The 16379-nt window shown below is 42.5% G+C and overlaps 1 protein-coding gene across 1 annotated transcript; it reads left to right on the top strand.

The window, feature by feature from the left end:
• The first annotated feature begins 1598 nt into the window (after nucleotides 1–1598).
• LOC139335128 (CD9 antigen-like) lies at nucleotides 1599–16379 on the top strand. Its single transcript, XM_070968585.1, has 8 exons — nucleotides 1599–1896; nucleotides 9992–10094; nucleotides 12573–12670; nucleotides 12783–12857; nucleotides 12947–13030; nucleotides 13131–13187; nucleotides 13315–13398; nucleotides 13486–16379. The coding sequence occupies exons 1-8, from the start codon at nucleotides 1828–1830 to the stop codon at nucleotides 13549–13551; spliced, it is 636 nt and encodes a 211-aa protein (XP_070824686.1). The 5' UTR covers nucleotides 1599–1827; the 3' UTR covers nucleotides 13552–16379.

Raw genomic sequence — 16379 nt, 5'->3', positions numbered from 1 at the left:
CCCAGTCACTGATGACACCGAGGGAAGAAATCCAGCAGAGGGGCCACTCTTTTCCATTTCATTAATAGTAGATTTAGTTTGTGTCTGAGTTGTGCTTGGTTAGTGCTTTGCACAAGGATGGACAATGTGTTTAAGAATAAGAAGGGCTTTAAATTAAGAGGTTAATTTTACCCAGGGCCAATGGACAATTACTCAAGTAACCCAGCATGGGCAAAATATTAACCCAGTTTTTTATAGCGTGACATGAATGTGGTTTTTTTTTTTCCAAGAAACTATGACTTCTGCTGTGATAAAAAGCCTGAAGATTAAGCTGAATGAGGACAACAGCGGATGATAAACATTGAACTGAAGCTCTTTATCTCATCACTCCAGGGCTAAATTTAGTGCTATGGGTGGCAAACAGACAGATGCAAAAAATATTTTAGCTCTCAGTTCTTCTTTTCAGAATTAGTCAACTTATCAAATTGATCGATTAATAAACAACTTCATTTTTTAAAAAAGACTTTATTGTGTTTATTTCTACAATTTTCCATAAGAAAATTACACAAGAAAGACTTGGGAAAGGTTGTGCTACTGCAGTAAGGAAATGCCTCAACACCTCACCAACAAGGTTTATCTTGTAAAGGGAAATTGAGAAAATCCTGTAATGATGTGATTACCAGACGAAACAGGTCTTTTGACACAACTAATTTCAGCTTTGGCTGCTGCCCTCATTGCAAGCTACTGTGGAGTAATTCTGTCCTCAAATAGGCTGGTTCACGTACTTGATATGTGCATGAGGAAATCTTAGTTAGCCTAATATGTCCCAACATGATGATAAACACGAGGAAAAACAGCCCACTATATACTGCAGCAAAACTGTGACGAGCTATAACTGGATAGGAGTTATATCCCAGCTGAAAGATATCTCAAGGTTACTCTCTGTGAAAAGGTGTCTGATGAGAAGTGCCACTGTTTCTAATCTGAGGGGTTAAATCACAAACTCGATCACTTCCACTTTAACTGCTTCATTATAATTTCCATATATAGAAGTTGTGTGAGGAAAGTAACAAAACAGGAAGGGGATCTACAGCTTATGAAACAATCATTTGTCAGTAAATTAACTTGCCTGCCAAAGCGATGAACATATCCAATAACAAAGAATAGCTCAACCACAAATAATTCCAAATTCCATTGCAATGTTTATTGTCTGTTTATGCATGGCGTGTACAGAGGCTGTGGTGTGTAATAACCATAATAATATTAATAATCACGCTTAGTGGAAAGAAAATGTACCAGCAGGCGAGACAATAGGTTATCACAACCGTTTAAGAATATTAGAAAGACTTAAAAGACATTACATTGCTGGATACATTCTTTTTTTCACACCGGATTTTAACTCCCACAAGGTGTCATGAGGTTACAAACGTGCAGTCAAATAGAAAAAGGACACACTGAACATTCAGAGGACGTCAGTTTGTGCGTAAATAATGACTTTTTGTTGCGGGGAGAACAACACTTCAGCCAAACACTTGCCGTGTAGTCTCGGTCCCCCCTTCAGCCCCCCTCTGTATTATTGAAAGGGGCGGTCTGGAAAGAGTTTAAGCGGATCCTGCGGTGTTTTGTGCGCGCGCGCGCGTGCGTGCGTGTGTGTGTTAGAGAGAGAGAGAGAGAGAGAGAGAGAGAGAGAGAGAGAGAGAGAGAGAGAGAGAGGCTGCGGTGACGGCGCTTCTTGATGCACAAGTGTTGTGACCGGGGTGGACCGTTATTGTCACAGTGTGCAGATCCAGTCCGACCGTGCGATCATTTTTAGGGGATAAAAGCAGCACACAGACGCATCCAGCCGACATGGGGAAAGTGGAAGGAGGAATGAAATGTGTGAAATATCTTTTGTTCGTGTTCAACTTTATATTCTGGGTAAGTGCATGTTTGTAGGTGTCGTGCTGTGAGACGATGAGATGTGCATGTTGTGCGTAAATGAGCAAGTGCAGCAGTGCAGACCTCTCACTCAACACAGCTGGCTCTCACACCCACGTGTTATTTTAGTAACGATGCTGAGATTGTTCGAGTTTTCTCATTCGTCCTCCTGCCTGGACTCCTGTGTGCTTTGTTTAGTTGCCGTCCGGCGTGGGTTTACTCTGCGTGGCGCGGAAAGGTTGACGGCCAGCCAGAGCTTTTTAGTTTTGGCTCACCGGCCTCAAATCAGATTTTCCACAGAGGAAAAACCCGCCCCCTTTCACCCGGGGAAGCGTGTTTTTGAAAGGAAGACTGAATGAAAAGACAGAGAGGGAGAGAGATTGAGAGACAGCATGGAAAACAAACTCAGCAGTTGGCTCTCAGTGCCGCATAGCTTCATTAACAAACGGCGCAGAGCTGATTGATAAATTACACGCGCCCTGGGGCTCAAGGTCCCGCAACTGCTTCCTCCTCTAAATTTTAAAAAAGCAGCACTCACACGAGTCACTTTACTTGAGCTAAGCTGTCAGGTGCATGTGAAAGGTGTGTGTGTGTGTGTGTGTGTGTGTGTGTGTGTGTGTGTGTGTGTGTGTGTGTGTGTGTGTGTGTGTGTGTGTGTGTGTGTGTGTGTGTATCCGTCCTGCACACATGCTTTGCACATGTGCCCTCATAAATTCTGACATCCTTGTAAAATTCCGTTCATAGTGCATGCTATAAATGAACACACTGATTTCAAGTTTACTACAAGTTGGTTGGTAATATTTGTGTGTGTGTGTGTGTGTGTGTGTGTGTGTGTGTGTGTGTGTGTGTGTGTGTGTGTGTGTGTCTGTGTGTGTGTGTGTCTGTGTGTCTGTGTGTGTGTGTGTCTGTGTGTCTGTGTGTGTGTGTGTGTGAAAAGGTGCACTTTGAATTATATATGCCACTAGTCTCACTCCTCAGGGGGGACGTTCCTTTGTGTGTGTGTGTGTGTGTGTGTGTGTGTGTGTGTGTGTGTGTGTGTGTGTGTGTGTGTGTGTGTGAGAGAGAGAGAGAGAGAGAGAGAGAGAGAGAGAGAGAGAGAGAGAGAGAGAGAAGGAGAGAGAGAGAGATTTTCCAAGCATCTGTGGAGTGGATCAGGCGCTGAGTGCAGGGTGAATGGATCCATTGTGACAGTGGGACAATAGCATAACTTCAGTCTGCTGCTCCTGCCTGGCTGAGCAGCAGGGCCTGCAGGAGCCCTGAACGCAGCAGCCCAACCGGTCCCACCATTAAGTTGTTCTCTCTCCACTTCCCCTCATCCAGGATGGGTGTGGCTGTTGCTGAAGACTAACTTTCTGATACCTCTGAGCGTGGACACATGCAGAGAAATGATGCTGAGGGAGATGACAGACAGGTGGAGAAAGAGGATGGGTGATTGCTGGACAGACAGGCTGACGAAGAAGGAAGACAGCAAATGTAATAGGAGAGAAAAGGGTCATTGGGAGATTGAGAGGGATATTCATGTGCGCGTGCGCTCACATGGCAGAAGAGGGACAGTTGGCATGAATTTGACCCAGATAAAGAGGGAGAATAGATCAGTATGAGGATAGAGGGGTATTCTGTGGATATGTTGTCAGTGAGTGTGTGTTACATGTCATACAGATCCACAAAACCTCCTGAACAGACGCCCCTTCACCTTTTGGTGCACATTCCCTGTGAACTTCGACCACCCTCCGTTGATTATCACAGCATCCCCTCCCCTGGGCCACAGCCCTACTCTGTTGATGGCGGAGTGAGAGGTGATGAGGAGAGTGTGTGTGATGAAAGCGGGTGGAGGAGGGGCAGATATGTTTCCCTTCAAATCCTCTGCCATGAGTCCTGAGAGGACAGTGGAGCAGAGGCAGGCTGTGATGCTGAATGATGTCAGCAGTGAGACATACTGACACTCACACACTTGAAATGCTTTCACCTTAAGAATGAAGAGCGTCCCAAACTTTGTTAATAACCCCCCTCATTTGACAGAACATGGTCATCAATCAATACTTAGAAAGTGGCTCTGTGTTTATAAACCTTTCTAACTTCATGTCACAACATCATGATGTAGGGAGATTCCTGTGGGTCATTAGTATAATGCAGGACGAGCTCTTGTATATATTACACTGATAGCTGCAAATACAACAGCTTGCAGCAGAACATCAATACCTTGCTGGCTTGTCTGGTCTGTGTTTGTGTGCCATAGTTCACTGACTGCCCTATTTAGTCAAAAATTAAGCCTGCAAGGTAAACAGTGTGGTGCAAACGTGGGAAAGGTGGAGCACGAAGCGTCTTTCCCACAGAAATTCCCCCAGTGTTCTTCCTCCTTATTGAAAACAAATGATAGGACACATTTTGTTCTGCTTCTTATTAGTTCAATGATTCATTTAGTTAGTTCATGAAATGTTGTTAGTTTAATAGTTACCAGTCCAACAGAAAACAATGTCTCCGTCCAGCTGAAAAGCTCCTCATCTTGAAAATGCTCCACAGTGTTTCTCTTCTATGCTCTCCATTGTTGGAATTGTTTCCCCTTCTACAACATTTCATTTCTGATTTACAAGCAGTTAACACATGCAAAGGATTTTTTTTCCCTTTGCATTTATTTCCATAAATAGTAACATTAATTGTTTTTTTTTTGTAATACAGCAGTTGTATGGGCAATGTCTTACTTCTTTGGGGTCAGTTCAGAGGGCAGGGAATAGGCTTTTAACTCTCTGTGACGAAACCTGTGACTAGTGGTGTGCACCAAGGCAGGGTCCTGGGTCCCGTCTCATTTCAATTGTATATCAGGGATACGTATGTCTTTGTCATTTATTTTTTTATGTTGACAGTGCTGCACTATTGGTTTGTTTACATTTAAGCAAAATTGGTTCAAAACTAAAAGTATGTTTTTTGTGTTTAATCAGGGTAATGAGGATAGGCTGTGAAAGTGGTCTGAAAAGCTAATGCCAAAATTAAATCCCTGTCAAACAGTCTCAGTTAATGGAAGACTGGTACAGGGACACTTGCACACTTACACTTGTATTTCCTGGATGGATGACTTATCAAAGGTATAGGTAATAAATTACAGGCATCATGTTACAGTAGATGTCCATGGGAGGGAGTAAGAGCTATAATGATCAAGCTAAATATGGGAGTAAATAACTACATAGCTAGCTATAGCACTGGCTCCATGTATCTTTTTCTTTCTTTCAACCTTTATTTTAACTCAGAAATACATTGAGGTAGAGACCTCATCTACAATGTAGCCGAGTAAAACAATAAAAACAAAAGCACTTAGACATGGAAAAAGCCAAAGAGAAAATTACATAAAACTTACAGTAAAAATGTAAAAACCTTAATCAAGTAAAACAGGAACACCTAGAAGCAAAATGTGATACAGTTAAAGATTTAAATTGCCCAATGGATAAAAATGAGGAAAGCTTTCTAGCAAATGTTACAGTTACATTCAGTAGGACAATTGACAGGATGCAACATAAAGTGCTTAACATAAAAGCAAATAATAATATGTGTGATAAAACAGTAGAAACAGGGAAAATAAAATAAAGTAGAATTAAATCAGGATAAGACAAGATGAAACAGCCATCAGGTAAAAAGAAAAGACACTTTAGGAGAAAGCAATATTAAAAAGCTGTGTCTTAAGATTTCAGAAATCAGAAAAAGCTTTATTGTCAAGTACGATTTTACACATATGAGGAATTTGCTTTGGTGAGGTTGGTGCATGACACATCTTGTTTCAAAGTGTCAATATATACTTCTAGGATAAAACGTATGATATTTGCTATTTAAAGGACATCAAGTCATGTCATGGACCTTGTTGTCCGTAACAAGCAGCTCAGATGTAGTCATGTTTTCATTGCTGAATCATCTAGAATAAAATAGATATAATAAGGAAAATTAAGAAATAATTTGAAAGCATTTTGTCAGTTTCACAAAAGGAGTAACAGACTGATTTTTCTATAATACAGTACGAAACTGTCACACTTTGAAAGCTGACACACAGTGTGGAGATTGATTATCCACATTTTAACGATGCTCCACAGCCATCATTCAGAGGAGGCAACAAATGGAAGATTTCTGGTGACATGCACTGACTTTAAAACCAATACTGACACGAAATATTGCTCCAGCCCTACAAACACACTCGCCTGTGCTGCGGAGGTTGATGTGTGCCACTACTCACCCCCACCTCGCCCTGTGGCAGGGTACAATGGGATTTACTCCACCCATAATTATCTCACTCATATTTACGCTTTCATTCTGCCCATCATTTTTAATATGTGCTTGCATCTGTTTTCCCAAACATGAACCAGACAGAGGACTATTTTTGCTTAAATCACTCACCAATTACTGTTTACAAGTTTATAGTTGTTTTGCTTTCATATATTTCTTTTGTTTTAATTTACACTATGATTTTTTTCTTAAAACGAGGTCTAACCTAGAAAGTGGATAGTGCCACAGACTCTCTGACCAAGACCACAGCTCTGTCAGCTCAGCCCTTGTTCTCATGGAAATTCCCCTCACAAAACACTATTTAACTGCGCCGTTAAAAAACAGGCCTTACACTGTAAAAGAACCTTAATAAAGCTTCAACAGAGAGATTTCCATCCCCGTCTAGAAATATCCAGACATACAAACTATCCTCAGAGGTATCAGGACAGTAAGAGGAAGCAGGGGAACTCTGTTACAGAGGGGGGCCTGTACAGGAGACTGGTTGGAGTTTTAACTCGACAAGATGCTTCTGTAGTCTGAAGAAAAAACATGATGGCTCCTCTAACAACTTATTCTCTCTTTTCTTCTCTCCCTTCCCTCTTTCATTCTCTCTTTCATTGTGTCTGTCTGTTTCCCTCCTATTGTGCGCCAAAGCGTATAGTCACAGGGAGACAGTGGGTCTTTGTCCTTTGGGTGAGGCCGGGAGGGAGCAGGCGGGGTGAGGTGGGGTAGAGGAGGGGGGTGCATGGAGATAAGTCAGAGGGTGGGGGGTTAGATTTGGGAGGCAGAGAGGCTGGGAGAAGGGAGGGGTGTGTCTAGTGTCAGACGGGGTAATGATGGCAGACAAAGTGGTGGGGGGTACAACAGGGAGGTATGTCAGCAGTGGGGTTAATGGGACCTTTGGGAGCGTCAGGCTCATGAGTTGACAATGTACTTAGCACATCAGCTACTGGCTGCAGTGCTGGATGCAGCCCCTCTGCTCTAAAATGAGACCTGTATCCGTCTATGCATCTGGTTTGAAACAGCTCTTAAATGTAGCCATAACAGTAATGAGGTTTGGCTGAGCTCTGAGCTCTTTTCAGCTGTGAAACCACCACCTGCTCCTCCATTAACAGTTTAGCTTGGGACAACACCAACTCTTAACAACTGTGTGTATAAATCCACACAATTCAGTGAGCAGCAGTCCTCAACTAACACCTCCAACAACACCTTCGCACCATGAGGTGTTCTGATGAATACCAGTGTGAAATAGATCCAGAGTCCCTCTCTGCACTAATCCAGCCTGGTTCAGTAAGTCAACACATCCACAGCCTTCACTTCACTGTGCTTTATCAGTTTGGACCTGCTAATCCTGAAACCCCAAGAGCTCAGCTGTCCCATACATCACCGCACATGACACTAAATCCTCAGTTTGGGAGGAAGCCGGCTTCCCAACACCTGTCCTATGCTGATGCTTTACAGCTCAGCTGCTGGCTTTACTTCAGACCAGCACCATAAAATACAACATGTGGACCTGGAGTGGAGGAGGAGTGGTTTGTAGAGTTTCAGGGTGTAGACAGTGAGGACGAGGATGAGGTGCCGATGGATGAAAGAGGTGAAACAGGAGAAATTGCAGTAGCAGGAAGAGGTAGAGTGGATTTGGTGAACAACAGGTTACAAAGTAAAACTGAGATACGGACAGGGAACAGTTTGCTGTGGCCTTGGCAGCAGCATTTGTGTCTCTAAATAAATTAACTAAACAGAGCTCAAGGACATAGAAACAGTCACACTAACAGCGGTCTACCTAGATTCTGAGATCTAGGACACAGAGAGACAAACACTCTGAATTACTCCCCATTTAAACAAATCACTTTATTTCTCTGCGCACATACACACACGTAGACATGTTGTTCTAGAGCACGGCTCAGGAGGTTTTTAGACTGGATTATCCTCAGGGTGCCTGGGCTCAGTGATCATTAAATCCTCTCAGTATTGATCTGTCATTGGAGCGCCCACCACAGTCTCTGCCCTTGAAAGCATCTCAAAAAAAAGTATTTACTTCAAGGCTTTCTGACCACTTAGAGAATAAAAGTTTTTGCTGTAGTCAGTTCAAGAGCAGTGAGTATGATTTCAGTCGATGTATACCGATGGTGGTTTAGATGAAGGAAAATATGAGCAACATGTAACCACATTTCCAAACAAACAGGAGACCCTGTTAAAGCTCAAGGTGCCATACTGCTGCCCGCAGCCAAGCGGGTCATTTTCTCCCCACTGGCAAGCCAGAAATGGCTAAGGGGTGTTTCACAGTTACATAAATTACACTTTGCTGAGATTTGTTGGTTTAGAACACTTAGATGATCCACCCATGATGCAGTCAGATATTCAGACCCATTGTTTTAACCCAAACTGTATCTTTTTTTTTTTTTAGCCAAACGAACTCTTGAAATACTACTGTTGCATAAGTGCTGTAGGGGCGGAGTGGAAACTCCACAGCACCATTTGCTTTATGTGGAAAATCACATTTAGGAAGAGCAAAAGAACAAGTCCTCTGAAAGCCTGAAAAACATGCTCTTCCACTGATGTGCTGTAGATTGAGAGAGCGTTGTGTTAAATGCTGAAACCAATTTACAGCAGGGGTGATAAGAGGAGCATGCTTCATCATGAAATGCAAAACATGACACTGGTTGCCTACTTCACAGTTACTGACTGTATTTTGGTTGCAAGCATGTGCAGTTTTAACGATTACTGCATCTTCAACCAGAGGGGCGAAAAGGAGCATGAGGGAACACTAGTCAGGCAATACGGTTGGAACACTATTAGTTAGAGTTTGGTTACAATTAAAGCCTGCATACACATGAGCCTCGACAGTCTAGACCAGGGGTGGGCAAACTTTTTGATTCGTGGGCCACAATGGGTTCTAACATTTGACAAAGGGGCCGGACCAGGAGCAGATGGATGGAGTGCTTTGGTAACGCCACCTCATTGGAGAAAAAATACACATCTTGGTATATGGAGAAAACGTGCTTTAATTTCAAATGAAAATGAAGAAAAGTATTACAACAAAATATCTGACTTTAAAATGAGTCTTAAAACACTGAAAATCAAATGAATAAAATGCAACTTTTTTTTATTACTAACCATTTCTATTTTAAAGCACTGAAAGTTCTGTTATCCTTCAGGATATCACCATCACTCTCCTCCAGCAGCAAGTCAGTCTGTGGAGCGCGTTATATTTGATCTGCGCGCACTAAATATTTTGAGAACTTGCACTCACGTGCGCATCACGGAGACACTTTTAATTTTAATGGGAACAATGTTGTTGGTCTCCTTTTTTAGCCAGCACATCAAAGTCTGGAGTTAGTTTTGTTGTGGCGATTCTCAGAATGGATCTGAGGTGTTGGTCTGTTAACTTGGATCTGTGGCTGGCTTTGTTGATGTTCATGAAGCTGAAGGTCTGTTCACACACGTAGGTCGAGCCAAACAATGCCAGCATCTTCTGCGCTGTCCGCTGGAGATTTGGAAACGCGGCTTCATTGAGTGAAGCATAGAAGTCATTTAGTTTCAGAGAGTTGAACTTTTCTTTTATGACAGAGTCGGACTGAAGGTCGATCATTTCGAGCTGCAGCTCCTCTGGATCTGTTTCGGGGTCTTGTGACAGAGTTCAGCGAGACGGATTTAAACGTTTAACGGGCCGCATGTGGCCCCCGGGCCATAGTTTGCCCTTGCCTGGTCTAGACAGTGGACCACTTGTCTTTTTGTCTTGTCTTGTCTTGTCTTTTTTTGTCTGAGTTTTTCATGTATTTTTTCTGAAATAAGTAGTCATATGTAGCTAAAGTTTATTACAAGACTTTCTGTCTTCTCTCTCTCTCTGCAGTTGATGGGATCCTTTGTTCTGGCAGTGGGACTGTGGCTGCGTTTTGACCCAGAAACTGTTTCTCTGCTCAATGGTGACAAGGCCCCAGACACTTTCTTCATCGGTGAGTACCGCAGCACACCTCAGCTAATCTCCACAGCCAATGTACACACAGGGAGCACATTGCAATATGCTGTATCACGCCCAACAACAAGGCCGTTGACTCAATACATGTGTTGAATAATTCATCGCAAATTTTATTTCGAACTTGTTGAAGCTGTCGTCATTGAGAGAAATTATATTCTACATTTTGATGCTTCAAGATGACTGGTAGTAGCAGTGGAAAATATAAATTTATGTCACATTCTTCTTAATTTTGCAGTATTGGCAGTGTATTACATCCAGACACCATTGTGTCTTTTCAAATCAAATCCAGAATTTCGTCTGTAGAAAGTGGCATCTATTATGATAATCTCATTTTTAGATATGCTGCACACACACTCATCAAGATCTCATCTCTGTCATTCTCAGTCAGGAGAGGGGCTTTAAATTATTTACATGGGCAACTCCCTTTGCCTGTAAATAAATGCTTGTCTCTATGTCAGAGGGGAAATTCCTACCACAGGCTTCCCTCCATGCACATACACACAAATACACACTCCACAAGCACATACACACACACACACACACACAGAATCTGGGTGTGAGGGAAAATTATTCAGTACTTCTGTGAAAATCAGTGTTTCTCTGTATGTGTGTTTGATGGGTGTCCCAGTGACAAGTTTGCCATGCGCCGATAAAAGTCCAAAATTGATTCTTTTTGGATTATTGTGGACGTGCGTGCTTCATTCACACCGGAGATGAGTGTGATTAGCAGGAAATGACTGCTGTGCAAAGAGCATAAATGCAATTGGGAAAGCACAGGGCTGCTAGCCACCTTTCAGTCACACTGCCCAGATGCAAAGACAGACAGAGCTGGGGGGATACACTGAGTGCAGGGACAGTTAAAAAAGGTGCATGGAAGAGGACAATCAGATGGAATCCATGGCAAAGAAGGAAAAACAAGATAGGATGTCAAACGAAATAACAGTGAAGAATGGGAAACAGGAGCAGGGAGAGGTGTTCAGCTCTCCCATTGACTAGCCTTCTACTACTCTTTGCCCTCAGCAATCACTGTGATACTTATGATAATATCAGTTATTTTGGCAGTCTCCAGACTAAACCATTCTCCTCTGGGTACTTTATTTGCTTCTCTGACGCCAGTTTAAGATGTAGTGTAAGGTTGTGTAATGGCTGACAACTGTTGCAGAGAGTTGCTTTCTTACAAAAGCCTATAATACCATAAAGGTATTTCATCACTTCTTCCTGGGCGTGTGTTTGTGTGTGTGTGTGTGTGTGTGTGTGTGTGTGTGTGTGTGTGTGTGTGTGTGTGTGTGTGTGTGTGTGTGTGTGTGTGTGTGTGTGTGTGTGTGTGTGTGTGTGTGTGTGTGTGTGTAAATTACTTGGATGTTCATGTGGTTTGACCCTGGATGGGTGGCTGCTGTCAGGTCCCCTGAGAGTCTAGTGCTACACATGGCTTTGACAGTGAGAGCACTGTCCCCAGAGCTGAGAGCGCTCAACAGTTGCTATGCCTCACTCCCATGGCATCAAGCCCACACAAAACATCTCTTTTCTTTGCACTTTGAAGTGACGTGTTGTAACAAAATGAACTGCAACTTAAGAGCAAAATGGAAAACAAATCCAGTGTTGTTCCCAAAACCAAGTCGGGAATCGGTGTTGGTCAGCTGATCATTTGACACCTTAAGCTGCCAATGAAACTCTCCTTCCAAGCAACAGAAGAAATGATGCATCTAACTCTATTACTGTATCACATCAAGTGTTTTTGTTGATGCAATGGGATCCTATGGACTGTCTTCCTCTCACATTCCCATCTGTGCCCACATCACATGGGGGTTGATGGGTCCTCCCTCACCCCGTCCTCTGCGGAGCTGTCGCCAAGCAACAGACCCCACCTGTTCGAGTGCACTGGTGGAACCAATCTGTTGTTGAATTCCTCCCCACAGATCCAACCCATGATGTACCTTTCCTAGTGAGAGGGTTAATGGGAGATCAGGGCATCTAAGATGACACAAAGCATCCCTATTAGAGCTCTCCCTGAATTAGGCTCCTGCCAACACGAATATTTTCAAGGAATCTTTTACAAGGCAATAAAAGTGTGTCCACTCCTAAAAGGGATCAGACAAAGCAACGATCACTTTGCTGCCATTTGCTCAGCTGACCACAGAAGTGGTACAGTCTGATATGTTGCAGACTAAACTGTGACTGTTTCTACTGACATCCCCAGCTCCATGCCGCCCCCTGCTGGTGACTGTGTCTATTTTAATAGTGAGATGAACAAGCTGGGAAAAGCATATCATGTTCACTGAGATGTAGTTAGGAAGCAAACCACTGAAGCACGATGAATGCACCTGTTTAAGATCAATTATGTTGATGAATGAACTGTTATCCAAGCGGAAGGTATTCTGATTTGAAGGGAGGGGTGTGTTTACATGATTGTATCACTGCATCTAAGTGTTGACCTTCTTTTCCCCTGTTCCTCCAGGTGTGTATATCCTGATAGGAGCTGGCAGTCTGGTGATGTTGGTTGGTTTCTTTGGCTGCTGTGGAGCTGTCCGAGAATCTCAATGCCTGCTCGGTTCAGTGAGTACATTGCTAATAGCTGGAAAATACCTTTAAGCACACATATATTTCACTTATTCATGTCCCTATTCAGACATACCACACACTTATTATTATCTGTGGGTTTTTTCAGTTCTTTGCCTGTCTGTTGATCATCTTTGGTGCTGAGGTGGCAGCGGGGGTGTTTGGATTCTTGAACAAAGACAAGGTACAGTTATTATTTTACAGCCTGACCAGCGCAACAAGTGTGATGAATCCCAGCGGCACCATGTCATTCACTTGTCCTCTCTCACGCAGATTATTGAAGACGTTCAGAACTTCTACACAACAACCTACAATGAAAACAGTAACAGCACATTGATCATTTCATACCAGAAAGTAGTAAGTAGAAAGAAATAAATAATAATGTTCTTAATGCATAAAAATTACATATTAAAAGGTATTTGCTTCTGTCATGTAATATTTTTCCTCCCACTCTCAGCTGAACTGCTGTGGAACCATAGCAAGCCCCTGCTCTGAACCCAAACCAGATACCAAGGTAAGATCTGTCACCAGCTCCAGACTAATGGGCGGAAATTAAATCCTGTCTCTTTATTGTCCAATGACTGTGCAAATCATCATGATCCATGACAGCTTGACCCTGCTGACTCCTCTTTGGTTTGCAGGACTGTGAGACAGGCATCAAGGACTTCTTCAACAGCAAACTCTACATCATTGGTTACGTGGGCATCGGCATCGCTGGAGTCATGGTGAGTCAAGGCTCTGAGAAAAACTGAAAGCATAGTGTTACACAATTTTTGAGTGATTTTATTAAAAGTCTGTTTTCCTCTCAACAGATCATTGGGATGATCTTCAGTATGGTGCTCTGCTGTGCCATTCGCAACAGCAGGGAGGTCATCTAAGCTGGATCCTTGACCTCTACCCCTCACCACTCCAGTACTCAACCCCAAAAGACTGTACAGCCCTCAGATCAGATGTCAACCTCTGCCTGTCATTCATCCAGGGACCCAAGAAATAGACCTTGCTCAAAAATTTCCTTTCAATTATGGTGCTCAATCCAGTTCACCTGGCCCCATCTTCCACTATTTCGTTTGAATATTTCTTCAGTCATTTGCCGTCATAAGCAACATCTGCAACCTCCACCATTGAGGAGACTTAGAGCATTCAGATATCCAGTGGGAACAGTTTTTACGATTTACGATGTTGACCTGACAATCTGTCAATTTTTTTTTCCCAGTGGCCATTTGGTAACCACTACAAATTTTAACCCACATACTGTCGCAGTAGTGTCAGTGATTTTTCACACAGCCTTGACACTGACCCCTTGGCTGTGGGAAACTTTAGCCAGAGAGAGCAACATGAGGTGAAAGCAGCTGAGTTTACTTATCTGTGCACACACAACACACGCACAAACACGCACAGACACACAAGCACAGCAATGTTGTGTTACATGAGACCGCAGCCTTAAAAAAGGTTGTCTGGAATCTTGTAGGGAATCCTGATTGGTGGAATCAGAGTAGGATGTCAAGAGAGGGAACGGTCAGTGAAGGTTTCAAGGATCGTGCAGCCCCAGCGCTCCTCCTCACACGCTGCAGTGTAAACTGTACGCTCCACACAGATTGCTCTCTACAAGAAAAATCAAACTGCTTCAACATTTTGGTGAATATGCTTATTAACTTTCTTGCTGAGAGTTAGAGCAGAAGATTGACAGCTCTCTCTTGTCTGCACTGTAAATATGAAGCTACAGCTAACAACCTTTGACTTTGGCTTAGCGCAGAGACTGGAAACATGGAGAAACTGCGAGCCTGGCTCTGTCCACAGGAAAGATGGATTTTGTAACCTCCAGACCTTTTAAGATGGATTTTGTTACCTTTGGATGGAGCTAGGGTAGCAGTTTCACCTGCTTCTGGACTTAATGCTAAGTTAAGATAAGCAGCTGTTAGCTGTAGCTTTAAATTTACCTCACAGGCAGGAGAGTGGTATTGATCTTCTCATCTAACTCAAGAATAAGATGTATTTCCCAAATGTGGAACTATTCCTTTAAACAAGTACACCAGTGATTTTACAAATGGCGCCAGTGTTGATAGAAATGTTAACTGTTCACAAAATGTTAATTTCAATTAATGGAAAAGCTGCCTGGAGCGGCAGGAAAAGTACATTCAAATATCTAAAGCTGTACACCCTGCTTTTGAAAGTAGTCAGCAAAAATGTAGTTCTTTTGTATACCATACATAATTTGTAATTATGGAGTTAAAACATGCATATATACTGGTATGGTGCTGGTAAAGATAAACCAGCTCAAGATTCAAGATTCTTTTATTGTCATATACTTGTAACAATGTGACATCGTCACCAGTAATACAAACCAAATTCACTCTTTGTTTCAAGGTAAAAGCTCCTTTCAGGTGACATAAATACCACTTCCTACAATTTCTTTGTAATATATATGCTCCATTACATAACAGTACCCTTGACTCTATGTTGAGAAGATCATGTGGACATGTTTACAGGCTAAATATACCAGCCAGTCAAATGAGAATAGGCACCGAGGCTGTAAAATTCATTTATCAAGCCTGGCCTTTGATCTCTTCAAACTACCATCTTTTCTTCCCTCTGTGCCTTAAAAGTACACCACTCACTACAAAACCACGACCCCTGTATCCCTCTCCAGCCCCATCAACCTCAGCAGATAAGAAGGGTTGCAAAAAAATGCCCAGCCTGGAACCATTTCCCTTTGTCCAGGTTAAACCAGGCCACTGTTTATTCTGCAGGGTTTATTCCAAGTGTCAGGATTCCGGTATGTAAATATGTGTGAGTTTTCTTCTAGTTGTACATTATTTGTGGCTAATGTGATACTATTTAACATGCCGTGTGTAGAGAGAGGCTTGCAGTAGTTGTACAGTGTTGTAGTCATGACAGTGGTTGAGATAGTCAAAGCAAATCCACACAAGCGAAAGCAGCTTCTTAATGTGCCTTTCTTTGATAACAAGCTTTTTTTTAACAACGGGCTGTCTGATCGTAGCAAAAGATCATAGCGAAAGTGTACATATGTTTGTAGATCTGGACTGTAATTAATTGTCACACACATTCGACAGGTAGCACATATGGCTGGACTTGGCATCATTGTTTTGATGTGTTTCAAAGTGTCGCACTCGACTGTGTCATCTCTGCCAAGAAACTGAAGTAATGAAAGCAACAATTTCTCTGCCAACTCTTTCAAAAGCCTCTTGGTACTAAAAAAAAATCTGTTCTGAGGACTTAAAACAAAGATCTTTCTGTTTTTTATATCCAAATGATCAAGCTAAGTTGGAATACAAGCCCAGGTCAATATTGCTTTGACTTTTTTTTAACATTTCAGTGTATGAGACACAGGTGAGGAGCCAACAAAGGCTTACATACCCATTCATGTTGTTTGGATGCCAGCAGGCTGTATTTAATCTGAGGAGTGAGGCCACACAACAGAGTCAGACTGTCGCTTCAGAGGCTCTGGTGAGTTAAATTAGGATGAACTAGGAGCAGTTTAGTGCAACTCAATCCACAAAGCTGCTGCTGTGTTCCTCAGTTACGTTTGTTTGAGCAAATCTGAAGATGTAGAGTACTGTGCACGTAAAAAAGACACTGTGTACACAGTTGAGCCTTTCGTAGTTGATTGTGTGTTAATTTATTTTAATACCATTCCAGGCTTCTCAGGAAGATAGGTGTTTGAAGTTTAATAAAGCTTTTAAAGTTT

Source organism: Chaetodon trifascialis, chromosome 8 (assembly GCF_039877785.1).
Source record: "Chaetodon trifascialis isolate fChaTrf1 chromosome 8, fChaTrf1.hap1, whole genome shotgun sequence".
NCBI classification, from domain to species: Eukaryota; Metazoa; Chordata; class Actinopteri; order Chaetodontiformes; family Chaetodontidae; genus Chaetodon; species Chaetodon trifascialis.
This window is presented reverse-complemented; position numbering and strand designations above follow the sequence as displayed.

Bases quoted from the DNA above. Each gene is read 5' to 3' on its own strand.
- LOC139335128 (XM_070968585.1), top strand. From the start codon at position 1,828: ATGGGGAAAGTGGAAGGAGGAATGAAATGTGTGAAATATCTTTTGTTC. The intron at 12,671-12,782 runs GTGAGTACATTG...GGGTTTTTTCAG, and splicing joins CTCAATGCCTGCTCGGTTCA to TTCTTTGCCTGTCTGTTGAT. The intron at 13,399-13,485 runs GTGAGTCAAGGC...TCCTCTCAACAG, and splicing joins TCGGCATCGCTGGAGTCATG to ATCATTGGGATGATCTTCAG.